The 27,942-nt window shown below is 40.1% G+C and overlaps 1 protein-coding gene across 2 annotated transcripts in view; it reads left to right on the top strand.

Moving 5' to 3' along the window:
• GLRA2 (glycine receptor alpha 2) overlaps positions 1 to 27,942 on the top strand; it is a 151,607-nt gene that overhangs the window by 50,746 nt on the left and 72,919 nt on the right. For both annotated transcript variants that reach the window (XM_067566161.1, XM_067566162.1), the window contains 3 exons: positions 1,145 to 1,227; positions 1,984 to 2,121; positions 7,324 to 7,538. In XM_067566161.1, the coding sequence (XP_067422262.1) occupies positions 1,145 to 1,227; positions 1,984 to 2,121; positions 7,324 to 7,538 (436 nt within the window). The remainder of the gene's footprint in view (positions 1 to 1,144; positions 1,228 to 1,983; positions 2,122 to 7,323; positions 7,539 to 27,942) is intronic.

Here is a 27,942-nt window from a genome sequence, read left to right as displayed (position 1 = left end):
TATATAATATATTACTGTAGTATTTGATCTCCTAAAGTTTAAATCCCACATACTGCACAAAAGGGACCCTTTCATTCATTCATATGTACTGACTTAAAGAGATCAAATAGTGCATTAGGGTACAAAACTGCAAGATGAGATAGGAAGATTGAAAGCTGATCTATTGAAATAATCTGACTAATTTAAAACATTTTACTGATATTGGATTTTTCATATTAATGTGCCTGATCCCCTAAAAACTGCCATTAACTTTGTTATAATAGGGATTTTGGGTCAAAGACTGGGTGGGGGCTAGTGGCTCTAGGTGGGCGTAAAATGGCAAGGAGCAGGAGGCAAGAAGTGAGAAAGGTTGGATAGAAGCAGGAGATGGGGTATGTGGGAGTGGATGGGCACAGAGGGAGGAAGGGGCATGAGCTGAAGTTTGTGGGAGCTTGGATAGGTGCCAGGGGAGGGCAGGGTTCAGGGAGTGCGTGTGGGGAGGGTGTGGGAATAGGAGCAGAAGGGGAGAAGAGGTGGGATTTTGGATAGGATCAAAGGGGGAGAGGCTAGAGCAGAGGAGTGGGGGGTTGGATGGGAAGACAGTGGTAGGGGAGAGGCTGGTGGCACATGGGTCTATAATTACTAGAGTACACTGCCCTCCAGGACCTCTAACTGAACCCAGGAGTCCTAAGTATCGATGTTCCACTGTTGTCAGCTAATATCTGTGAAACCCACTGGCAATGTGTGTGTGCCTTCCCCCGTAAGTGGCTTTCCCACACAGAGCGTGATAACCTACTGCATGACCTACAACTCAAGATGCTACACTGTTTGGGTTCATTGTTATACAGAACACATACAGATTGCACTATAACACATTGGCATGCCCTGCTGTCTTTCTGCAGTTCCTGCTGACTGTGGGCTAGTAAGCCACAGCCATCAATGAGCATCCTGCTCACCTATAGGAGCCTCTACCTTAAAAGCTAGAATTCTGACACTGTTGCAGGCCTCATCCCAAATCTCTAAGAGGATGGGGTGAAGGGCTAAAATTGTAGGTCTCTATAGCTTGACTGCATCACTTTAAGCATTGCTGAACTATAAAGTTTGTGATTAGGATATAACTTGCAAAGATTTCTAATGGTAGTTTACTCTTCTTGCCCATATTTAGGCTAACATTAACCTTATCATGTCCAATGGACTTGAAGAACTTTCCTATGGATGTGCAGACTTGTACAATGCAACTAGAAAGCTGTGAGTAACCAGCTGATTTACCTAGTGAAGAACTGTTTGTTTTTTTTTAAATCAAATTTCACAGCTTCACTATTGTGCCTTACAGTGGAGATCATCACTCCAGAAAGTCAGAAAGTCAAAAAGTCTCTGCAATCTGTTATCTGCATAGTGAGATACAGTGCTGCTGTATCACCAGTGTGAAACAAGACCTGAGAGTATTTTAAGTGTCTGTCCTTTCGCATCTTCACTCTCTTTTCTCTGCATTGTCCACTTTGTTCTTTGTCTTTCTCCTGCATATTTCTCTATGCTGAGTTTCAAAGAATTACAGAACTAGTTCAGTTTTGTTATTGATAAGATACAACATATTGTAATCTAGAAATACTCATTTTGGTAGCATGTAAGAAGTGTGTAACAAAAAATAACAAAAATAAAACAAAGTACAGAAATACATAGCTACAGTGAAATATAATTTCTGTTCTGAACATAATATATTTGACAGGCTGTTCAAATTAAAATTAAAAGGTTTTTTATTATAAGTAAACCAAAGCAGATATTCAGCATGTTTGAGGTTTGAGTTGAATATTTTGCTTTTAATACAATTACATATCTGATGCTATTTCAAAGGTTTTAATTGTAACAGCGTAGTTCATCTTATGAATGAATTAGACATTCCTGTATTGAAGTTTGCCCATTCAAAAGTGACTCATCTGAGTCATCATTTATTTCCATCTGTACCTCTATTCCATTATCTAATGATGTGTGATTTGTTTATTCTAGTTGGGTACACTATGAATGATCTGATATTTGAGTGGCTAAGTGATGGTCCAGTGCAAGTTGCTGAAGGCTTAACCCTGCCACAATTCATTTTGAAAGAAGAAAAGGAACTTGGTTATTGCACAAAACACTACAACACTGGTGAGCATTCTTCTATTTTTTTTCCATTAGTAATTACTTCTACTAGCATCCATAGGCAGTTTTGTAATGGGTCTCATTTATTAAGTCTGCTGTTTGAAAGCAGTGATAATTGCTTGTTTAGGCAAAAGCAGGAAGTCCAGGAACACTAAAAATGCTGGAAAATGAAATATTTTTTTCAGTACTTTCCCTTTAAAAAGGTAAAACCCCTGTGCATCACATCTTGTGTCCAGAGCAGGAATTGCTCTGCTGGAGTTTGGATGTGGCTGTTTCTTCTTCTTCTTCTTATGTAGAATCTCTGTAACTGGAGATTTGCAAACTTGGTAGCCCATTCTATATGATCCACTGTTAATCTGTTTGTGGATTCATAGTCCTTTTGATCCACCCAGGATATCTTCATGAATGATCTGAAGGATGGGATAGTTTGCACCCTCAGTATGACACTAAACTGAGGGGCAAGATAGATATCCTGGATACAGAGTGACCTAGACAAATTGGAGGATTGGGCCAAAAAAATCTGATGAGATTCAGCAAGGCCAAGTGCAGAGTCCTCCACTTAGGATGGAAGAATTCCATACACTGCTACAGACGGGGGACTGACTGGCTAGACAGCAGTTCTGCAGAAAATAACCTGGGGATTACAGTGGACAAGAAGTTGGATATTAGTCAACAGTGTGTCCTCATTGCCAAGAAAGCTAATGACATATTGGACTGCATTAGTAGGAACATTGCTAGCGGATCGAGGGAAGTGATTATTTCCCTCTATTCAGCACTGATGAGGTCATATCTGGAGCATTGTGTCCAGTTTTGGGCCGCCCACTACAGAAAGGATGTGAACAAATTGGAGAGAGTCTAGAGGAGGGCATCAAAGATGATTAGGGAGTGGGAGCACATGACTTATGAGGAGAAGCTGAGGGAACTGGGCCTCTTTAGTCTGCAGAAGAGAAAAATGAGAGGGGATTTGATATAAGCCTTTAACTACCTGAAAGGGGGTTCTAGGGAGGATGGAGCTAAGCTGTTCTCAGTGGTAGTAGATGACAGAACTAGGAGCACTGGTCTCAAGTTGCAGTGGGGGAGGTCTAGGTTGGATATTAGGAAAAAAATTTTCACTAGAAGGTTGGTGAAGCACTGGAATGGGTTACCTAGGGAAGTGGTGGAATCTCCATCCTTAAAGGTTTTTAAGGTGCTGCTTAACAAAGCCCTGGCTGGGATGATTTAGTTGGAGTTGGTCCTGCTTTGAGCAGGAGGTTGGACTTGATGACCTCCTGAGGTACCTTTCAACCCTAATCTTCTATGATTCTATGATCACATCGTCCATTCCCGATATTGTTTTTCTTCCCCATGTTCTCCTGCCATTAACTTTTACTTCCAGTGAACATGAATCACATTCTGAACCTCTTAAAATGTGCCCTGCAAATCGAATCTTTCTTTTCATCGGATCATTGACTAGTGTTTGCAGAGTTCTGATCATCTCTAATACATTTTCCTCGGTTATGTGGTCTTTCCATGATACAGCATTTTCATAATTCTTCTATAATACCATAATTAGAAGTACTGTAGTTTCTTTATCATCAATTGTTTGAATGTCCATGTTTCACAACCATAATTTAAAACAGACCAAATATACGTTTTTAAGAGTTGGACTTAGTGTTCAGATTTATGTCCCTTCTCATCAAATGTCTGTTGTTTCAGAATGTTTCCTTCACTCTTGCTGTTCTGGTGCTGACTTCAGTATCCAAGCTTCCAATTCTGTAATGATGCTTCCCAAGTACCAATAATTTCTCACTTTCTGTATGGCTGTGTTGTTCACTTGAATCTTGCATGCTTTCCCAGGATCTTAGCATACCACCATAGATTTTGTCTTGTCCACATTCAACTCTAGACTATATTCTTTGCCATATTTATATATAATCTCCACTAATTTCATCGGAGCTTCTGAATCAGCCAACAACACTATGTTATCTTCATGGCGAATGTTATTCACAAATTTTCCATTCATCTTAATGCCTTCTTCCGTTTCTTCAATTAATTTAATCAAATATTCATTATAAATGTTGAATAAAGTCGGTGACATTATACAACCTTGTCTCACTCCTCTCTTGATCTCTATTAGATTGTTTTATTACTTGGAGTCTATATCAATCAATCCCTACAAATCTTAATATGTTGAGAAATTTATAGTAGTAGTTTCTGTCAAATGCTTTTTGGAAATCAATGAAACACCAGTATACTGTTTTCCCCAATTCACTTGACATTTCTAATATGAGCTTTAAGCTTATAATGGCATTTATCGTGCCCTTTCCACGTTTGAAACTACATTGTTGTTCACTTATTTCCTTATCAATCTTTCTTTCCTTGTATTTGGTCTTGAAAAACTCACAAAAGAATCTTAGAGGCATGCAACAGTAGGCTGATTGTTCTGTCTTTACAATCCAAAGCGTTATTCTTTTGGGGGATTTGGATACACAGGGAGGTTGTAAAGTCTTCTGGCAAATCTTCTGTCTCAAACATATTCTTCATTGCCTCTGACAGGGCTTTCAAACCTCCATCTTCTATGCTTTTTAACAATTCAGCCAGAATTCCATCATAACCTAGCACTTTTCCATTCTGAAGTCTTTTTATTGCTGTCATGATTTCTTCATCCATTATTTGTGGGTGTACTTGATTAATCTCACCATGTCACAGTACTATCTTTGGACTTCTGTGGCATTTTATAGGGGCAGCAGTGTCATCTGCTGCTTCACCACCTTCTGTTAGCACTAGCATCAAATTGTCAATGTCTACTTATGTAACAGTTTTCCCTGCTTATATCACAGCTAACCTCCATATCTGAAGGCAATTCCACTATCCATCACCTGTGGACATACTTGATGGCAGAAGACACTGCCTCTGGGAAGTTTACCCAGAGACAAGTTTTGCAGTTTGGAGTCTATGATATGCAGATAGTGTTCGGGGATTTTTATTAATGGGTTTCTTGGTACTTGCTGGGCCGAGGTATAAATCCGTCTCCTCTAAAATAGGCATTTCATTTTGTCAGGATGAGAGCCAGTTATATTTGCATCAGTTATACTTTTTCATTCCGTGAAATGACATGACATGAGTAGTTCAGCCCCAGTCAGTCAGTCAGTGAATGTTACATTCGTTTTTATGAAACAAAACTATTGTTTAATTTTTCTGGTTGTTTGGTTTTAAAAACAACAGCAACAATGCTGCTTAAGAAATTGCTTTAAATTTCTTTGGCCCAAAATGTCAGGGGATGAAAACCCAGTGATTCACTGTCCAAAAACTCTGGAAAGGGTTGAAATTCTGCACTGTGGAAGATGGGAAGAAACAGACTGGGTGGGGAGCGATTAGTAATCTCTGACCAACAGCTTCCTAGCAAACCCCTGGGGATTCCCTGCATAGGATTATACTTCCTATCCCGTGGTGTGGCAGTTCCAGTCCAGATTTGGGAGCAGTGGTCAACAGAGAAAGCCTTGGCAGCATGGCAGAGCATGCTGAAAAGCATGTGCAGTTAGAAGGGTCCCCTACATATGAATGGCTCTTCTCTCCAGAAAATCTCCCAAGATCTGCAGGTTTGGAGAGTTGAAAGCTATGGTTGTTCTGACGGGGACAAATACTGTCTTCCCTCTGAGAAACAATCCATAGAGAACTCTGCAAAGGGAGGCATATGGAGTTTCCTTGGAGTTTTCAAGCACTGGGGAGAACTGGACACACATGTTGTCCTTATATTTATTGATAATACTAAGACACCGTTGCTGTTCACACACATAAAAAATAAGCAGAATTACCTGTGGGTGTCAGGTGATTCCTGTTACCAGCTGATTGAAGTGGCAGAAGTTTGACATTATCAACCTATTTAAATTATTTAGTCAGGATCTAACACAGAAAACTACTCTTTGTTACATTTTCATAGAACATTATAACTTTAATATACATTTGTGAAAGAACAGCAATCTTATTCAGCTCCAACCTTCCCCTGCCACTTTCCCTCCCTCCATCTCATTGCATGACATTCAGCCCTTGTAGATCTATAGAGTTTTGGAAAATAGAATTCTCGAGTGGCTGGGGTACACTAATGCCCTCTGTATTGTACTTGATCATTCAACCAGTCACTGGGGAAATAATGCCGTGCAGCACCATCCGTTCAGCCAAAAAACTAGTCCCCTACCCACATGAGTGTTTACTTTTAACAGCCTCTTCTCCAACCCCAATAAAGTGTACCAATATAATTTTGTTTACTAAGGATGAAGCAGGTCCAACATACTTAGGTGTAGGCAAATGACTGGTCTACTGGCCAGATGAAGAGAGAACCTTTGAATGAGGTGGGATCCAGCCAACCAAAGGAGAATGGGACTGATTTGTTTAAAAAGATTTTTTTTAGGGGACTGGACCTCTTGTAAAGTGATCACACAATGTAATAAGATTCAGAGTGACAAAAATAAATAAAAAAATATTTTCCACCTTCAAACTTGTTATTTTGCTATTGTGAGGTCCATTACATTTTTGCCTAAGACAAAAACTTGTATTTTTTCAAAATTGAAGAACCATTTTCTCAGTTGAAGTGAAAAATTTGACATCGCTCTGTCCCACTGTTTCAAGTGAATATTATGATGTCAACTCTACCAAACTACAATGTTACCAAAAAGCTAAACCAGAACAACTTTTAGATACTGTGATCTCTGCTTTTAGAGCTAAGATATTATATAATAGCTACAGCCCTATTTAATTTGTGATATTGCAGAAATTGTGGATCCCGCAATAATAGGCTTCCACCACAATTTTGACAACAGTGGCCAGGATCCCACTGTCAGCCCCACACATGGTAGGGCTCCGGCTGTCAGCACTGAGCATTAATGACTGTAATATAATTGCAGAAAAATATCTGATTATCAAAAAAATTAGCAGGAATAAAATAATACCTGAGTGTTTGTATTGTTCCAGCAAATTTTTTTTAAACAAATAGGTCTTCTCTGGTTTTTCCAAATTACCACAATTAACAAAGATCCGTTATTATTTTTCTGCGATTTTCCATGTCTTGTCTAGAACTCAGCCACAATTATCTGACAATCATCCCATGATTCAGTTAGGATCTTAATGATAGCATGTTGTGAAATCTAGATATGCCTGACGTCAGGAAGCTAGTTTGTGCTAAAAAATAAGACAATGTGCAAAAACATTTATAAAAGTAATTTCATGTTCTAGGAAAGTTTACTTGCATTGAAGTCAAGTTTCATTTGGAGCGTCAGATGGGATACTATTTAATCCAGATGTACATTCCTAGCCTGCTGATAGTCATTTTATCCTGGGTTTCTTTCTGGATCAACATGGATGCTGCTCCAGCCAGAGTTGCTTTGGGCATCACTACAGTCTTGACAATGACTACTCAGAGTTCAGGATCCAGAGCTTCTCTTCCAAAAGTAAGACATCTCTGCTTAGTATGCATTTCTTGATTGGTATCTTGCCAAGAAGTGTGTGTACATTTTTAGAGCTTCTGCAAACTCAGTTCAATATGCTTGGGGAATGAGAAAGTTCCACCAGTTTAACTAAAGATGTGATGATGTAATTAAACTGGTGCAAAGGGCTGTGTAACACACTTTTCTTTTGGTTTAAATTGGCTTTTATTGGTTTAATTTAAATCAATTAGGAATCTGTTTAAGATAAACAGAAATAAGCCACTCTTACACCAAAATGAGTATCCATGCAGGGGTTTGCACCAGATTAAATAAAGCGGTTTAAAAGCTAATTTAGATTGGGGCAACTTTGTTGTGTAGACAAGGCCCAAGTCTTCTGCTCAAATTGCAAAGATGTGCATATCAATTGACATTAATGGTGCAAAATAATGGTGTGATGCCCACTATATACACACCCTTGCACTTTCACTAAAAAAGCAGAGTTCTACAAATCTGAGGAACTGTAATGGTCAGTGTAGACAGCACCTCCCCCAATAGATGGTGCTGTATCTTAGTGTTAAGTTGTTGTCTTGTATGTTATTATGTTGTTGTATTTGATTGGGGGAGTTAATAGGAAGTTTTAGTCTTGTCCATCTGTGGTAGAGTTGTATGCAGTGTTGTTGTAGCCATCTTGGACCCAGGATATTAGAAAGACAAGGTGGGTGGCGTAATATCTTTTATTGTACCAATTTCTGTTGGTGAGAGGCACACCCTTTCAAGCTTACACAAAGTTCTTCCTCACGTCTGGGAAAAGTACTTAGAGGGTCACACCTAAATACAAGGTGGAACAGATTGCTTAGCATAAATAGTTAACACATATTTAAAGGGACCATTCTAGGTGAAGTGGCCAGTTAACACCTCTGCAGTGATAGACAAGAAGAAAGGGTGGGGGGGAAGGGTGTGTGGGGGAGCTAGGTGGTATAGATTATTATAATAAACCATAAATCCCGTGTCTCTATAAAGTCCTTGATTTTTAGTATCTAGCAAAGTTATGAATTTATGCTCCCAGGCTTGTACTTTTATGGTGTTGTGCAGGTTTCCTTTGAGAATGAGGACCATGAGGTCAGATAGGATATCTCTGTGAAAAGTATTCACCCACAGGTAATATGATGTTTTTATTTTTTGTCATTTTTCCATGTCAGTTCACTGGAGAGCTTAGTGATTGTCTGGTATAATCCACATAATTGTAATTGGGGTATTTATTGTGCTGGATAAGGTACACCACATGTTGTGATAGGCATGTGTAGGACTCATGGATCTGAAAGGTGTGTTGTGGGGAGTAGTGATCATCATAGCAGTGGAGATATTTCTACAGGTTTTGCATCTGTTGCTATGGCAGGATCTGGTGCCACTTTAAGTTGGTGTGTCCTGGTCTGTGGTAAGCTTGCCTCTGATAGTGATCTTGAAGAGGTGGGGGGTTGCTTGAAGGCCCGAACAGGAGGTTCAGGAAAGATTGTTTTCAGGATGTGGTCCACACTGAGTATGGGTTGTAATTGTTTACTGTTACCCTTATGAGTTCCAGTGTGGGGTGGTAGGTGACAGATAGGGGTAGGCAATTGGAGGAGGTTTTATCTCTGTATTGAATCAGGTTCTCTGGGCGTATTTGGGTAGAATATTCCATGATGTGATCTATTTCTCTGGTGGAGTGTCCTTGTTTGATGAAGGTGCTTTTAGGTGTGTATCTCAGAGCATATTTTGAGGTATTTGAGGGCCTGGCTGCAGATGACCAATTTCTTGGTGTGTTTGGGGTGTTTGGATTTGTGAAAGTAGGTGTGATGATCTGTGGGTTTCTTGTATATAGTTGCCTGTTGGGTTCCATGGTTGAAGCTGATTGTGGTGTCCAGGAAACTGATGCTATTGTGGGAGTGATTTAGAGGAAGTTTGATGGCTGGATTGAAGTTGTGGTGGAAATATAGAAGCCGTTTAAGCCAGCTGTCCAGAGGATGGAAATATCATTATTATATATCATTTGTTTTGTGGTGTATTTGTCCAGAAATTCTCCCTTGAGGTGGCTCATGAAGAGTTTGGCATATTGGGAAACCATCTTACCATGGCTGTTCCCATAGTTTGGACAAAGTGTTTGTTGTTGAATATAAAGTTGTTATGGATGAGGATGAAATGGATGAGCTCAGCGATGTGTTTGGGGTGGATAGCTGAGTGTTGGCCCTTGTCTTGTAGATATTACAGGTAAGCAGCAATCATTGTAATGGATGTTGGTGTAGAGGGATGTGACATCCATGGCATCAAGGATGGTGCTCTGAGGGAGGTTGTTAATGTTACAGAGTTTCTAAAGGAAGTCAGTTGTGTCCTGGAGGAAGTTGTTCCTTTGTGCAAAGTGAGTAGTTTGGGGATGGTTTCCATAGGCAGTGCATGCCTCTTGCATTTGGGGAAGCTGGCTCCATCCCAAGGCTCTGCCCCTACTCTGCCTCTTCCTCCTGAGGCCCTGCCCACGCTCCACCCCTGCTCCATCCCAAACTCCCCCCCCTCCCCTCGCTCAGCTCCCCTACCACGAGGACCCTTACCCCCACTGCTCACTCCTCTAGGCCCCCCCTTCTTCCAGATCCCAGTCCTCCCCCCCGAGGCCTCCCCCACCTGCTGCTTGCTCCCATGGGGAGTGAACCACTCTAGTAACTCTCCACATGAAAGGTGTTTCATTCTCTCACATTCTCCCTCAGGCAGTGCTTTCTTGCTTTCACTTCCTACCCCACCTGTGGGAAAAAGCAGAGTGAGAGCAGGGAGTATGGGCTGAGAGGAGTGAGCAGTGTGGGCAGGGGGCGGAGCGGGGGGAGGGGGGAAAGAGGCAGAGCAAGGGAGAGCCTCCGGGAAGAGGTGGGCCATAGGTCAGACATGAAACAGGAGCTTCTGAAGGCGATGGCTGGGGTGGGGAGGCTTAGCCTTCCCAAGCCTCTTATACCCACCACCCATGATGGTTTCTATGAGACCTGATAATCTTTCAGTAAAAGTGTTGTGGCCAAATATGACATGTCTGCCTATGTTCCTTTGTTTGTGCATCTTGGAAAGACTGTAAAAGGTTCCTATGACTGCAGCAGGGGTGTTAACTGGCCACTTCACCTTGAATGGTAGCTTGAAATGTGTGTTAATTACTTATGCTAAAGAAACTTTTCCACCTTGTATTTAGCTGTGGGCTTGTCTACACTTACCTCCAAGATTCAGCAGCAGTCGACTGAAGTTATGCACGCTACGCAAAAAACTTGTGCAACTCCCATCGACTTCTCTGCTTCTGCTCTACGCGCCATCTTCACTACACTGCGCCAACGGGAACCGTGTTCCCATCAATGCGGTGCTACGCCACTTGAGAAGGTGGTCTTAATACATCGATTGCTGGATCGACTGGGTAGGTCTTCACTGACCGCTCAGTCAATCCAGAGAAATCGATCGGATGGCAGTGAATTTGCCGCTGTCAGTGAAGCTGTAGCCTGTGACACCCTGAGCAGATTTCCCAGACCTGAAGAAGAGCTCTGTGTAAATTTGAAAGTGTGAGTTTCTCACCAACAGAAGTTGGTCCAATAAAAGTTATTACCTCACCCCCCTTGTGCTAGAGTTATTTGCAGTGTTCCAATAAATCCTTTGATTCAGTAAACTCGTATTACAACTGGATGAAGTTGCTTAAAGATGGAAAAGCACTTTTCCCTGAGAAAGAAGAAATTTACTGTCATGAAGCTGAGACTGGAATGACTTTAAACAACTTATATGCTGCTGGTCCTCCAAAGCCTCTACAAGGCCTCCACAATTATCCACATGTGCCCAGAAGTACAGACAAATTTTATTATGATTCACTGGGAAAGAATCACAGAATGAGTTGATTATTTATGCTGCAGTAAGCTATGGGCAATGCCGTCAAAAGTCTTAGTGCCATCATGGGGAAGAACTGCACAAATGAGAACACAATAATGTCGGTAGATTTTTTCACTGTGTCTGGTTGCTCCTGGTGTAAACTGAACCAAGTGCCAATAATCAGGGCTGACTCAGTAGTGAAGACATACTCTTTGAGTGCTTGCACAGATTAAGATCCATTCCTGAAAGTTTGTTGTATTTTGCTATACTGTATCCTCAGTATCATATTTTGTCTTATTTTAACATACTGTAATCTGCTTAAGTGGAGCATATGTGGAGAAACTTTAAAAATTACACAGATTTTGTTGCTGTCCCTTTTTAGTTGATAATGTGAACAGCACTTAAAAATCTGGTGACTACAACAGTTGATTCAACTTCACTTATTCAGTTTGAAATATGCATAATTTTTCAAGAATACTGTGAAGAAGAAAATCTTTCATGTATGAATTTAGGTTTCCAAGTGGATGATTTCCTACCATATGCACAGCTTATTTTATTTGTAGCACCAAGTAAACAGTTTGAAAGAATGTTATTAAGGAACTAACTTGATTCTGAATCAGTGTCTGTCTGTAGGCCTCTGGATACCAAGTTCAGGACAGGACGAGACAAAATGTTTCCCTAGAATGGGATCTCATCATGCAACCCTTGTTCTTGGTGGAATGTTTCCTCTTTTGTTTGTATCCTCCTTTGTGGGGATGGAGAAATAACTGAACTTGATTCTGTGCTCTTGCTAGTATTACACATGTGCTGGGTAGAGGAGAGGAGGAGATATACAAGAGCTGATTCTGGCTCCTTGATTCTGGTGTGCAGATATACTTCAGCCTCAGCATAAATTAGACTGCTAGTGGCTCCCAAAGGGGCAACAGCCAGCCGAGGATTGTCAAAAGGTAGCAATGCTTTGGCCATGCTCCATCGGACCCCAATAATTCCCCACCCTCCTTACGCCAGGGAATTAGTACAAAGGAGATAGATCTCTCTAGAGAATCTAGCCCATTTATTTCAGTGCAGTTATTCTTTATTAATACCAATGGAAGTGAAATCAGAATCAGGTCCCTGTGTGTAGTTTAACAGAGCTATGCCTTACAATTATGGTCGGCCTATCTGAGGAGTTTGTAAAGTATGTAACATAGTAGACCAATGTGAGGAGTTTAAAGTTGCCATTGGAGGAGTGCTCTTACATGAACTGAGAGAAGGCCAGCATGTCTGTCTGTTGATCATAAAAAAGTATCTTTGAGTTAGTTAAATTAATGAATAATCAATGATTCAGTGTCCTCTATCTGGGGGTTCTTGAGGTTCATCCAAAAGTAGATTGTTTTTGATGCATTAGGCCAAAACGTTGCCCTTGGGGTCTAATCCTGCATCCCCAAATTCATAAGTAGTCCTAAGTCATGTTAGTAGTCCCACCAATGTCAATGGCATACTATGTGAAGGCAATGGGACAATTTTTGGGAATAAGGGTTATTCACATGCAGGTGAAATTCTACACTCACTTATTCTGGTGCGATACCAGAACAGTAGTAAATTTGATGAAGTGACCCTGGATTTACATGCCTGTAAATGAGAATAGAATTTGGCCAATGAGTAGAGGTCTTCAGGACTTGGATTAACTGAGCACAAATTGAGATACTTTACTAAACTGGAGTTGTGCTAATATTTTGGCTTGTTGGTGCTTACATGTACTCGTAAAATTAGAACATGTTTAAAACAAGACATACACATTAATTACCATAGCACATGAATCTGACAAATCAGCGTTAATCTGCATCTTCTATCTTTATAATCTATTAATGTGGATATAAGCAGTTTCAAATACCTTTGTTTTTTTTGGAGATTGAACATATTGAGATGTTGTGTCTTGTTTCCATGGGGATTTGGACATTAATACCAAGAGGTGTGCCACTCTCCAATGTGTAATTAAAGGGATCGCTTCCTACCCTAAGAAATAAATTCACAAAGTGCCACAAAGCTGATCCTACAGTACATATGTAGCTAGATACTATATGGCCTCCACATCTGTAGCATCTGACTGCCTACAAAGCATTTGCTACTAATAAAAACAGCCAATTTTTGTTTGTGTGTGTGATTGTTTGCTAAAGGGAGAGTTATTTTAAAGATGCTTGTTTAATTGAGATAATAAATTATGTTTCTTAATAAAAATTAGACAGTCTACCAATGACGACCTAGGTGCCTTTAACCAAAATAAAAATATGAATCAATTCAGTATCAAATCTGAAATCCCAAATGACTCTTTAAAAATGATTTTCCAAATCCTGCCTATGCCTGCCAAGATATAAAAAGGTAATCTGCCAACATTATATCATTTTAAAAATTGCTTCAAGCATGAATATGTAGCAAAATAATAGAAGCCAGAAAAATTATTGCTGTAAGAACATTGGGAAAAATATAGACGCTACTTTGCATGAAAGCTGTGTGAGGCCAGCCCAGATTTGAATACAATATCTTCCTGTTCAACAATTGCTTCCTTTGTTGTTTCTCACTCAGCCTGTTTATTAATGTGTTCTTATCTTATTTACATCTTACTTTTATTTATATGCATTAAAAGAGCTTAGCTTTGCCTTTAATTTATCCACTGCATCATATGGAATATTTCTTTTTCATTTTAGTAGAGCATTACCACAAACTAACAAACAACCCCTCCCTGCCCCCCAACAACTTCTGGGGCAATAATTCCTTTCCTTAATAATGTCCAAAAGAGAATGGGCTGAAGAGATTCATAGCTAACTTGTTTTTGTATCAGTCTCTGAACAGTTATCTAAATGATGTGAAAGTGCTGTTTAGAGGCAATCACCCATTATACACCACACATTTTACTGTACTAGTATGAGATTATATAACAGAACTATTTGGAATCACCCTTCTCTACGTTAAATACTCATTTTGACCCACAGTGCTGCATAACGGTAGGTCACAGGCAAACCAGGCATTATGCACTCAAGCTACAGAAAAATAAAACATGAGCTTTTGACTGCAAAAAGGAAATAGAGAATACTGTAATCTGAAAAGAATTAAATGCAAGTAATTTCAGTCTGCAATCATGGATGCTGTGCAGTAGGTAAACATTGTCATGAAGCTTTTTCCAAATAGTTAAGTTTATCTCTGCGGTAAACTCTCCTGTTAATTCTGTGGACCCTTTGATCCCCACTGTATAATGAAGTGGTTATACATACATGGCCATGTCAGTTACACTGATCAGAACATGGTCCAAAATATACAAAACATTGAACATGTTTTAATATTCTCACTTGGTTATAAACAAAATATCAGGTAAAACTGACTTTTACAAAAGCAGCAGCAAATCACAAGGTATTCCAGCTCCAAACTTGACTACGCCTCTGGAGAGTGAAAGCTGCAGAGCCTGCTTCTGAATGCATGAGCTTTTGTCTTCCCTGCAGTCCCAGCGTGAAGTGTATATTGGCTGTAAGCAGCCACTTAGACCTGCTCCCTTCCCAGAGGTGGGCTAATAGACTCTGCTGCACCTAATTTCCATATAGGGAATAGTATTGGAGAAGCACCGATCATACTCACAGCATGCCCCGATATTTTAATTAGCATTAGGTCCCCATCATGGGCTGTATAAACCCCCCACTGAGCAACAAGGGATTAAGGAACTACTCTGAGCTGAGCCAGCCCCACCATGTCACACCTGTGGCAAATGCACCAACTGGAGGAGGAGTTAAGAGGCAAGAAGGCAGCTCATTTGGGGGCAGACTAGGCAGGAAAGCAGAGCTGCTAGCAGCTGCAGGGAAGAGGAGTGAGGGAATGCAGACTCTCTCCAACAACTGTCCACAGGCCCCTCCCTGAGAGAAGGGAGGGCTTGCTGCAGAAACAACACATTCCTCTCTCCCTCTCCTATGAACTCTGGACTGGATTGATCCTCTATTTTTGTTTAGACTACCCCAGCAGGGGAAAGCCCTGGGACTAAGCTAGCCCAGGAGGCTGGACCATACTCTAGAAGGAGGCAATTGTCATGCTGCTGCCAGGAGGTGCCTTGTGGTGAGCAGACAACCCTCATGTTGCCATGTCCCAAGCTCACTGCCTGGGGTAATTGCAGGGAGGTGGTAGGAGATCGCTGGGGATGCTTAAGGCCCTCCCTGGGCTGTCAGAGCACTGACAGTCCTCAAAGGGCCCTAGGTTGGGAGTGGGAGGGCCTAGGCTCCCCATCCCGTCCTGCACATCCCTGGCCTAAGCCCTAACCACTAGGTGGTACTCGCCTACCAACCAACCCCGAGTGAGGATCTTCACCATCTTCTCCTCCTTGCCAGAGAAGAATCTTGATGGGTTATATGACAAGTAAACTCCCCATCAACTGCTTTAGTGGGGAGTGAAGACATGCCCCAGTGATCTGAAGAGCTCCCTCCCAGTCAGTAGACTGGAGCAGGGGAGAGGATGAGTAAGCTTCTGAGCTCCCTTCTCAAACAAGGAACCCACAACACCCCTGATGGGACAACACCCCTTCCATCGTTACCAGAGGCAGGAGGCCCACTCCTGTCCCTGCCCACACAGCAGTCAGGGGCTGAAGAAGTCTCTGCTAATTTATCAACCCCTTTCAGGTGACTAAGGCAATGCACCACCAGCAGAGGACTTCCCCAATGTTCACTTCACCAACTCCACTTCACTGAGGCCAATTGGTCCTCTGCCAATCACCTGGGGGTGAGAACACATGGGGGAGGGAGAGAGACCCTCCCTCCTCATCCAGAACCATAACAGAGTCCCTGCTTGGCCCCATCAGGGTTTACATGTTGGGAGAAAACTGTCTAAGTGTAGACTAGTATAGGACTGCTGAGAAGATGGCAAAGCTAAATCGTAAGAGGGTCCCTATCCCAAAACACACTGTATGGACTAAGTACCTGATTCAAAGCTCACTGAACTAACGGGAGTCTTTCTATTCACTTCAGTGCTTTTTAGATCATTAAATGGGGGCACTCTGGAGCACTAAATTCTGAGAGCTGCAGAGACCTGACAAACTTAAGTCAGTTCTGAGCACCTGCAAAACTGAAGTAAAAGAAGTTAGACGTCCAGTACCTCTGTGATTCTGGCCCTGTGCAAGAATTATGTCAACATGAAAAAGAGCATGGATGAGAAAGCTCTTTAAATGCATATAAATAAAAGTAGCAAACAAAGAGGAGGGACACTGCTCTAGGGGAACATTCTTCAGTGGCCAGCTGTCTTCTGTGGGAAGTATATAGCTTATTTTTTGCGCAACTAATTTCTATTGTTTACAATTGCTTTAGTAAACAGAAGAGGTTTTTCCTTGATGTAGTTATATCATAAACCATTAATAAAAATTGAGAATGGAAGTAATTTGAGGCCATAGTACTTTTAATTTGGCCTCAGTACTCTTGTTATATGAAGATATAAACTCATAAATAAAACAGATTTTGCAAATATCCGACTTTTGATACTTGGCTTATCCAAATGTCTGAATATCTGACAGGCTATTTAAATGGTTAGGTCAACCTTATATTTATTGGTGAGTTATAAACTCTTGAAGGAGATGATATGCAATGAGCAGCCTGACAAGCCTTAAAGCTTACAGTTGCCACCTGTCTTAATTATTCTAAAATGATGCTGATTTTGATGGGACAACCCCATAGCAGCCAAGTTTACAGCAATAGTTACTGGAAATGTTTTGGTACCCCAAATTATCAGGTGTTACTCTGGCTTCCATTGTATCCGGATATTGACACTGACAAATAAATATGATACTGCAGGACAAGACACTGAAAATCATAGCCCATTGCCAGATCACCTCCAACTTCTGCTTTTTCTGTACACACAAGCACCCATTAATAGGTTTTAGCACTTATTTTTTGTAGTGCTGTTGTGTCTCTTGCTTTCTCTATTGTTATAATTTTGATGCTACAAATCATGTATTCCCCCCCCCTTTATTCATATCAGCAGCACAGTCAGTTCTGTGGGTCATGTGCTCTAGCAGGGCTCTTTGTATCCAGCTCTGCCAAGCTCAAACAAAATCTTGTGGCATTTGTATTTAGACAATGGTCTTCAGCGTCTATTGTTGGTATTTGATTTTTGGGCATGGAGATTTGTTCAGTAAAAATCTACAGGACAGAAGTTACTTTGTTCACAGAAGAGCTTCAAAATAAAAAGGGGCTCACAAACATCTAGTTAGACATTTTGCACCATGCAACGTATTGAAACAAGTACTTTGCATTAAACAGATTGTCACTTAATCCAAGGCTCTGTGTACAACGTATGCAGTCATGCAAATGGCCATGGAATTTGCCTTCGTAAGTTTGCTCATAAATCTCTACTTGTAACTCATATCCACCAAAATATTGCCTTCTTCTACCCTTCAGATTTTCTATCTGCTATCACACCTTTTGGTTGGTGGTGTTGGTTTCATTCTATGGTTTCCCCATGAATGGGGAGTTTGGTGGATTTCATGTTCTCCTGAGATGCTGCCCTTAAAAGAACAATTGGGAATCAGTGAGAGACAGTGCCTTCCAAAATGAGGACATCAGCAAGAATGAGTAATTTCCAGCCTGCTCAGACTTTCAGAGGCATAGGTCTATGTGAGTGGAAAGCATAAATGTCTGGCTCAGATTAAGGGATACATAGCCCAGCTTCTACATTTCTGCTCTCCTCTTGGCTTTAGTAGCTCTGCAAGGGAGCTTGGCGTCTACTGGAAGAGTGACCAGAAGTGGCCAATAGAAAAAGCCATGATACTTGTGGGGACAATAAAAGCAAGAGAGGATTGGGATGGCATATGGAACTCCTCAGATCATTTGGAGCAAAGTCCTACTCCCACAAATTGCCACAATTCATTTCAGTTCTGCCACATAAACCAAGGGTCTTGTCAAATAATTTAGGTCTTACTCTGGTGCATAAGACACCAAGGTTTGGGTTAGACCCATGTTCCAGATGTGGCTGATCCTACAGTCCTTGCCCGTGTGAAATTCTCATTTCAAGACAGATTGCCTGAATAGACTGCTGCACTGGACCTCTATAAATGTTCCACTGGTTAGAGAAGAAAATCCAAGTGCTTAATGAATATGTCAGCCAATATTTTCATTGTTAATACATTACATGTATATTGTACTTTAAATCTGACTCATCTTTATAGTAAATATTCTGGTATTCACTGTACCACAAAAATAGTTGCTGTAGTGCACAATTGCTAAAAATACACAAAAAGGTGTCTGATACCTCTGGGATGGAGGTTGAGTACTTCTGGTACACTCTCAAGTTGACATAGTACCATCACTTGAGAGCGTGGCATTTAGCAAGGCCTATTTCAAGCTTCAGACAAGAGAGCTTGTTGTGCCAGCTAGTCCCTTTATTTGTTTCATAACACTGATGGGATACTAGTGTTCTTTACTTTATTCTGCATACCCTCCAGTATGTTCTTACAGCTTTTAGCAATTCTCAGGGGTGTGTGCAGTACCACTATTTTACATACACGAGTGCCCTGAACCCTCTGAGATCAGCAGTGTACAATACCACAGCTCATTCATTTACATTAACTACCAGTTCCTCAGGAACATTACTTATGAAAATTTTGCTGTTAATATTTTATTTGAAATAATGCTACTAGGAAACCCCATGTTCTGTGCAAAGCATTTTCCTTTGCAGACCTTAAGATAACAAATCACTGCATTCTAATCAGTGCATTACTGTAAAACAAAGTATATTGGGTACTTTGTCCGTCTAAGTTTTATTCATCAAATATATCTTGGGACACAATTAAGTTGTTTGAAAGTGACTGATCTGTGCAACAGCATTTTCATTTGGAATTACTATTTTGAGCTGAATGTTTGAGTTTCAATAACTGATGCTCAAAAAAGCCCAACAAATGTGAAAAGCATAGAAAACCTTACGTCTTCTTTGGGTGTCTCGTACTGATGTTGATCCTGCAGAAATCCATAGAAAAACTTCCACTGGCTTCATCTGCAACATTATTGTGCCCCAGTTTATCTCGTGATGCTATGTTATAGGAAATTCAATTTCTGAAGATGGCTTCCTTGTTAATTATTTAAAACAGGGCTGAACAAAGCATTAGAGAATACAGTTAGTGAACAGATGTCCCAATATTCGTGGATTGTCTTATATAGGTGCTTATCACCCCTCCTCCCCCACACCCTGTCCTGATTTTTCACACTTGCTATCTGGTCACCCTAAATACAGTGTACAGAACAATCCTGCACTGGCAGGAGGATGAACTAGATGATCTGACATGGCCTTTCCTTCTAAAATTTCTGGGATGACCTCATTAATACTTCTTTGCTGGTAGTGCAGAAAAAATGCTTTCCTTTTCAGTGTTGGGGATGTCAGTTGTTGCAGCAGAGGAGTATTCTAAAAGTAGTCTTGGCAAGATAACAATTTAGTTTGCCTTTTAAGGCATGAAAATATGGCATGCGTCAGTCATCAGTGCAGTTTATGATGATTCATTGTTCATGATGCCTAGATAGTAAAGCTAAAACCACAATAAAGTTCTCTCCTCAATTATTCCTTTCTAGAAGTTGGGAGTTAGCTATTGATTCCACATTTTATACTTTGCTGCAGGGAGAAGGCAGTCTGGGCAAAATGAGTCTTGTTCTTCACTGCTTGATCCTTATGTCCACTTTCAACACGTGTTAAGGACTACACAAGTCATTTTGACTTGCTCTTCACAAGGAGCAAGGCAGTAGTGAATCAGTCCCCGTGGTTGTACAAATTACATGTACAGATTTAATATAATTATGTTCCAAAAATAATAAATTTGCACTGATTAAGGAATTAGCTTGCATAATCACTAAACAAAAAAGTAAACCAATAGTAAGATTTTTTTTAAAAGTGGGAAAATTTTTAAAAAGCCTCTTTTCAGTACATGTATATGTATCAATTAGTCAAACATGCATATATAATTATAAATTAACAACTTATTGTAATGGGAAGGTGTAGGCTGCCAACTCAGCCCAGCAGGTGGGTCACAGCCCTTCCTCAGACCCAGGCTTTGAGGAAGGCCACAGTGCCTTGCTCCAAAGAGAGAGTTAGTGGGTTTGCACAAGTCTTCAGTTCCTGGCCCCCAGGCCAGATGGGGCTGGCAAGGAGTATATAGCCCCTGACCCTCCAGCAGGGCAGGGCTGGTAAAGCAGTCTGTAGCCACAATGCTCAGTATCCTCTGTGGCAGCAGGCTCAGAGGAGACAAGCACTCCCAGAGTGGCTAGGGAAGGGGGGAGAAGGACACAGGCCCACTCAAGTCCACTGCATCCCACCTCAGGACTCTATCAGTGGCAAAAGGGTTCTGCCACTGGGTCATCAGGGCTCCAGCCACAATACACTGACACTGGTGCAGCCACAAGCTCAACCAAACTATAGTCAGCTTCCCCTGGGCTATTTCCTCCCACCCTGAACCCAGGTACCTGGAGCAAGGGGGGGGTCCTCTTCCAAGTCACTGGGTAGACAGCGAGCAGGAGTCCCACTAGTCCCTCACTGCTCACCAGCAGCAGATCCAGGAACTCCTCCAGGCCATCAGCAGATGGCAGCTCCTCCAGGTCCCAGGGGGTCCTCCAGCACACAGGGCTCAGACAGCTCCAGCAGGTCCCAGGAACTCCTTTAAGTCATGGCTGGCCTCAGAGGTTCCCTCCCAGTCAGCTGCCTCCAGTAGCTCTTTCCAGTCACTAAGGCCCAGTAGCCCTGGCAGGCCCTTGAGGCTGTAGTCAGTGGAGGGCTTGCTCTGCACAGCCACAGGACCTAGGTCAGGTCCAGACCACAGACACATCCTTCTCTGTCAGCAGCTTCCCCTTGACTAAATGGCTAGGCCAGCCTTTTATACTTCCCCTTCCTGTCCTGGCCCCACCCCTCTGCCCCCGGGGGCTGTGGCCTGCAGTGTCCTGATTTGCCCAGTAGAGGCATTGCGGCCCTTCCTCAGGCCCAGGCTCCGAGGAAGGCCACAGCGCCTTCCTACAGGAGGACAAATCAACATCCGGGAAATGTGGTCAGTTGCTATTTGTTATTTAAACAATCAAATCACTTTCTTTTTAGTGGAGCTGTGATTGTCTGACAAGTCCTGTTTTATGTGGGGGGTTTTGTTGCATTATGTGGGTTGCTGACCCTTCCACCCAGAAACTAAATCTGCTCAAAATGAAAATAAAATCCTGGGAGAGACTCAAGTAACAGAGAAAATTCAGACAGCACTGTAATTGTTACTTCTTGCCATTTTGTCCCTAAGGTAGGGGTGACATTTAGGGGTTATGTCATTGAGAAAGCAATGCACAGTAGCTTGGTTATGTACACATCTAGTAGAATCCCTGGATGTGCAACAAGAAATAGCGTTGCCAGTCCACATCCAGAATGGCTGAAATAGTGATCCATACAGCAGTGTTAGCTTCTTTAGATGTCTTGCTTTCTGTCTTTGTCCTTTCTAATGAGTGGCAAGAGCAATTCATTATTGTTATTTTTCTTACTCATTTGTGGCGTATTTGTCATTTTTCAGGTGGTGTCTGTAGGGAAATAAGAATTCATATGTTTTCTAGGCTTGCTGGTGCAAGAGACAGATGTTTTATAACCTTGGCAAAACAGTGTGTCCTGTACCTTTTAAAAGCCTCGACAAGACAGTAACAGCAAGAGCATTTTATTGGTAAATTGCTTAATGTAAATATCCCTTAGTGAGTGTGGCTATGAGAGCTGATTAGCTTCACATCTTCCATATATTAATGAAGTTTTAGTAAAAGCTTTTCACAATTTACAAGATAGGCTCAGTCCACTTATCTAATATAAAGACTTTGGGCTTTTTGGGTATGTGTAATGCACTATCTAGTGAGTTCACTTGGTCAGTTTCATTCATGATTTGGATGATTAGACTGGCTTCCTCCAGATGTACTTGCCTTTTATTTAAAGAATGACAGCCTTAATAGCAGTTGTTGAACCCACCAGAGTTCAAAAATATCTTCATTGATTTCTTCTCCTGCCAGCTGTTAAGTAGTATTTTTAAGCAAATGGCTGCTGCTGCTCACCATCATCATCATCATCATGATGTGCTTCTAATTCATATACTTTTTAAAGATGAAATCATTGTTGTAGTTGCAAATCATCTTGAATAAAGAATGAATGTTAACTCTGAGCTATATTTTAGAATTTGCTCCTAACTCCTCTTTGCATATAATACACATTCTACCAGTTTTGAGTTTCTGTTGCAGCAGAGATGGGTATTAGAGCTGACTGGGAATTTTTCAATGAAATGATTTTTCCTCAGAAAAGGCTGATTTGTCAACAAAGGAAAGGTTCTGTTTGATTGATTTTTCAGTTTTGAAATAGAAGAAATGTCCCATTTTGATATTTTCAAAATTAAAATGTTTCATTTTTCAGTTTGAAACAACTTTTTATTTGAAATTTTAAGTTAATCTATAGTAAAAAAAAAAAAAAAAAAAAAGTAAACAAAATTTAAGATTGAAATTGAAATGAAACATTGATTAACCAGATCTGAAAACTCTTTGGGATATTCAATTTGTGAAAAATTTTAAGATTTTGGCTTTTTGTCGTGATTCAGGACAGGAAATATCTTTAAATCTTAAATTTTCATGAGATGGGAAAACCATTTCCTCTACCTCTCTGAGTATTGAACGCTTTTGGATGCTTTTTGCGCTTGGAATGATATTAGGAGTCTAGAGGCACACTTTAATAAAAAAAAAACTTAATTCAACCACACGACCAAGCTAGAGCTTTGTAATATTCTGAGTTTAAGAAAACCAGTTCAAAGAACTCCACCCACACAAACTCTAGCAGGGATATTAAATTACAGTAACAATCAATTGGCTGTTTCTGTCTTCTGGGAAGAACAGTGTTGCTTAGCAACTTCTGAGATTTATAGAATATACATTCATAAAGGGACCATTAGATGCTCTAGTCTGATCTGTGTAATACAGGCCATAGAATTTCATCCAGTTGGTGTTTTTTGACCTGGGTCTTCTATAGTGTTTTTCATTATTAAATCTCACGGTGATTCTTGTAATTAGCCCAATAATTCATGTTTGGCTAAAGCATATCTTCCAGAAAGACATCCAGTCTTGATTTGAAGACATCAAAAGATGGAGAAATCACCACTTTCCAATGATTAATCATCTTATCCTCATTGTTTAAAAAATTGAACCTAATTTGAATATGTCTGGCTTTAACTTTCAGTCTTGGTTCTTGTTATGCTTTTCTCCACTAAATTAAATAGCCCTTTAGTACCCAGTATTTTCTCCCCATGAGGGTGCTTATATTCCATAATCAAGTCACTTCTCCCAGTCTTCTTTTTTGATAAGCTTAATTCTTCAGTCTCCCACTGTAAGTCATTTTCCACCAGTCCTTGAATCATTTTATGACTCTTCTTTGCACCTGCTCCAATTTTTCCATCATTCTTTTAAAAAGGTATCTACCATAACTGGATGCAGTATTTCAGTTCTGTCTCACTAATGCTGTACACAAAAGTAAAATTACCTCCCTACTCTTACTCATTACTCCCCTGTTTATACTGGCAAGGTCTGTAATTAGCCCTTTTTGCCACAGCATTGCATTGGGAGCTCATGTTCAGTTTTGTCCATTATGACTCCTAAATCCTTTACACTGATTTCCAGACTTCAGCCCCCCATTCTATAGGTATGGCCTGCATTATTTGTTCCTAGATATATGACCGTGCATTTAGCTATATTAAAAAGTATTTTGTTTGAATGGGTTCAGCTTTCCAAGCAATCTAGATTGCTCCATATGATTGTCCTGTCCTCACCGTTCTCTATCACTCTAACAATCTTTGCCATCCACAAACTTTATCAGCAGTGGTTTTATATTTACTTCCAGATCATTGATAAAAATATTAAATAGTGTTGGGCCTAGAATTGCTTCCTGTGGAGCCCCACTAGATTATTCCCCATTAATCAGAATGTCATGTAGTACTAAGTCAAATGCCTAAGACAATTCTAAGTATATTACATCTACAACATAATTACCTTTATCAACCACATTTGTTATCTCATCAAAAACTGAAATCAGATTTGGTTGGCAAGACCTATTTTCCAGAAAACCATGTTGACTAGCATTAATTAAATCCTCCTTTAATTCTTTCTTGATTGAATCCCAGATCAGTTATTCCATTATTTCCTCTTGGAGTGATGTCAGGCTAACTGGTCTACAGTTACCGGGTCATCCCCTTCCCTTCTTGAATATTGGCACAATATTAGCATTCTTGCAGTCTTCTCAAATTTCACCAATATTTCAAAATTAAATAAAAATTGTGAATTTAATGCTCAGGTATAGTATATCTCGTAGGTTTGCAAATATGATCTTGACCAAAATAGCTGAAATCATCTAAATGGACAGTGGGAATGCTTAGCAAAGAGGATATAAGAAGTATATGTTTTATTATTTGTCTATATTTGTTTGTACTATCCAGTAAGGTGAATTTTTTTTAAAAAGGCAAGTATATATCACATTAAATATGGATGATGGAGATTAGGAAAAAATAAGTACAAGTTTGAGTATTTCATTAATTATGAAACAACAGAATACCAGTGGCAACTTTAGCCATAGAAGAAAGAAAACTGATAGACCTTTTCAGCATCAAAGGTATATAGACAACCATTTCTGCAACTTAAAGTGAACAAAGACTATTACAATCTTTTTAAAAATATTGCCAAAATAAAAAGCAGATTAGTGTTGGCATTTAAAACTAGTAAATTTACAGTATAGATTTTTTTTTGTTCACATATGATAAACAATAAACAGCAAAAAGAAGAAGCCTGGCCAGGCATAAATGAGAGAAATAATGAAATAGCCTTAATGAAGATCATTTAACATAAATCAATAACTTCACATGCACAGAGATTCCTCATAAGCAAATCTAAACTGATATTTAGGAGAGGGATATGAGATTATTTTTGTTTTGTGTTTCGTAATAGGAGATTAAAGGGAGAGTATTGAACACAGACTTTTGCCCCATGGGCTATTTTACTGTGTTTTCATTTCTAAAACCTAAAACTAAAACCAAGTCTTAGTACCTAGAGTAATGACGTTGTACAGTATTTCACAGAAGCCTCTGTATATTACAACCTATTTTAAATTAAAGGGAAAATACAAGAGTTAAGACCAAACATATAATATAAGAAAAAAGTAATAATTCCAGTCATAATACATAAACACTCAAAATATTAAGGTGCAATTTTACTCTACAATGCGGCCATTTAAACTTGGCGCCTTCTTGCCTAGATATGGTCCTTGTGTGTGACCAGAGTCTGATCCTCTGATTATTTTAGTGATAAAATTTTTCACTACATTTATTTTGACTCCTATTAGCCCTGCAGAGTCAACACAGCTAAGAATAAGTGAGCTATGGATGATATTCCATCTCCAGTATCATCCAAAAAACTGCTTATTTCATTCCATCTGTTACATCTCAGCAAACCCACTGAGGGCAAGTGGGTTACACAAATGACACTGAAAGTCTGATATAGAGACAATGGGGTTGCACACAGTGCATATTTCAGCATGCAGATCCCGGGAGTTCTGGATGCAGGACGAGGGTAGAATATGTCTCTCAAGATCTAATGTAAGCTCGCTGATGCTCTCCTATGCTTTATTTGGTCCAACAGCCTATAGAACAAATTGTAGACTCTTTGTGAAAATCAAATGCTGAGCTTTTCTGGATAATTTGGATAAAATCTTGCAGTTTTGTGAGCAAACTGTGGCTCTGTTATCTGCACAGAACATATGCAGGACATGCAGTAGGGATCTGCTCCATGGAAAAGAGGACAGATTCTCAGCTGGTATAAACTGGCATGGCTCCACTGAGTTCAATTTACACCAGCAGAAGATGTGGCTTTAGGAAACTGGTTTTCGATGGAAAATTGGCTTTTTGACTAACCCAATTTTTCTTTGAGAAAAATGTCTGCTTTATATGGAAACTTTTGATTTTATTTTTCATTGAAAAACCAAAGATCTGAAAACCAAAATATTTTGGTCAATACCTGAATATTTCTATTTGAATATGCTGCCACAGAGCCTGGCAGGAGTTGGAGCTCCGTTGCTTTGTGTCCCCATTCTCCTCTATGGGGCTGGACTCTTAAGGTGCACCACCTCCTTTCTCAAGAGGGGAGACTGTGTCCAACATTTAAGATGTAGTCTGACCTGGAAGATCAGTCTATACAGAAGACTAGGAGCACAAGGCACCCAAACTACAACTCATAAGGCAGCCCAGCAGCACTTCCTGATAGATATTTTGTTGTTGTTGTTATTGTTGTTGTTTTAGTTGATTTTTTTCTGGTTTTGAATTTGCCAAACTTGAAATTTTCCATAGGAAAAAAATATTTCCAGCTTGCTCTAGTTATTTGACATCAATGCAGTTCTTAGCTACTCTTGAGGCATTTTAACACCATTAATATAATCTCATTTCAATTTTCCCTAGGCTGTGTTCTCTTGGTCCCCTTTAAGACCTGATCCTCTGTGATCCTGAGTCAACAGGAACTTGACTGATTGAGAAATACGTTACTGGATCGATAGTCAGCATCCATTACACCCCAATCTTGCGCAAAATTAGTTTATTTTTCTCTTACTTGAGTAGATAGATTTCATTGTGACATCTTTAGTTCTAAAGCTACAAACTGTCAATATTTGGCATTTCGCTGTAGCTGTTTAATTTTTCTAAATTTCATTATTTACATTAGTATGTATGTAAGTGCTGTAAATAGATTTCAAAAAGATTTTTTTGTTTAGTTTTGTTAATAAACTCCAAAAATGGAATAGAATTCAATGATTGGAATAAGACAAAAGTAAGTGTTAAATCTTATATGACAAGCAAACATGTAGTATGCCAGGGAACTGTTGCAAACAACTTTCTCCAGCTCTGGGAATATTGCCAGGGCAAGTTGTATTTTGATACATTTAAATACCTCTGCTTACAACTGTATCACGGTAAAGTCTTCCAAAAGGGCCCCAAATATTCAGTAATTGCCATTAATACCTAAGAATAAAAGGTATGTATAATGGCAGTTAAAAGCAATACAATAAGGACTTTCATCCTTTTTGTCTTTAAACAGAGATTTCTGAGCGTGACTGGGCAGGCCTAAAATTTGTAAATTAGCTTTGGGGATTTCAAAGGTAAGCAGAAGTAAGAGCAATTCACCCCACCTCTTGCTAATATGCCCATTTCTAGAAGCAAACTTGAAGTGAGCATATTTATAACAATGTTTTGAAACATTCACACAGGGTTCCCCCTTCCACATCCTCTCTCTCTCTCTCACACACACCTATTTCATTTTCTGGCTGGAAGTGGAGTTGCTAGGATACCATAAGAAAGGTTCTTCTCTCGGGCATTCCAGTTGTGACCAGAAACAGAAGTGACTGATATCTTTTGAGAATGCCTGTTCTCATGAGATTTCCAGACCACTTTTGCAGACCCGAGAGATCCGGATAGTTTGAATAAGCATCAGGGTGGAGATATCAGAAGCTTCTCGTTTACCATCATTGTAATGAGACATAGCAACACATGAGTATAAACTGAAGCATGCACTTCTTCAGAACTGTT

This window comes from Emydura macquarii, unplaced genomic scaffold (assembly GCF_026122565.2).
Source record: "Emydura macquarii macquarii isolate MOO-44397 ecotype Brisbane River unplaced genomic scaffold, CSIRO-AGI_Emac_v2 contig_2734, whole genome shotgun sequence".
NCBI lineage: Eukaryota > Metazoa > Chordata > Testudines > Chelidae > Emydura > Emydura macquarii.
This window is presented reverse-complemented; position numbering and strand designations above follow the sequence as displayed.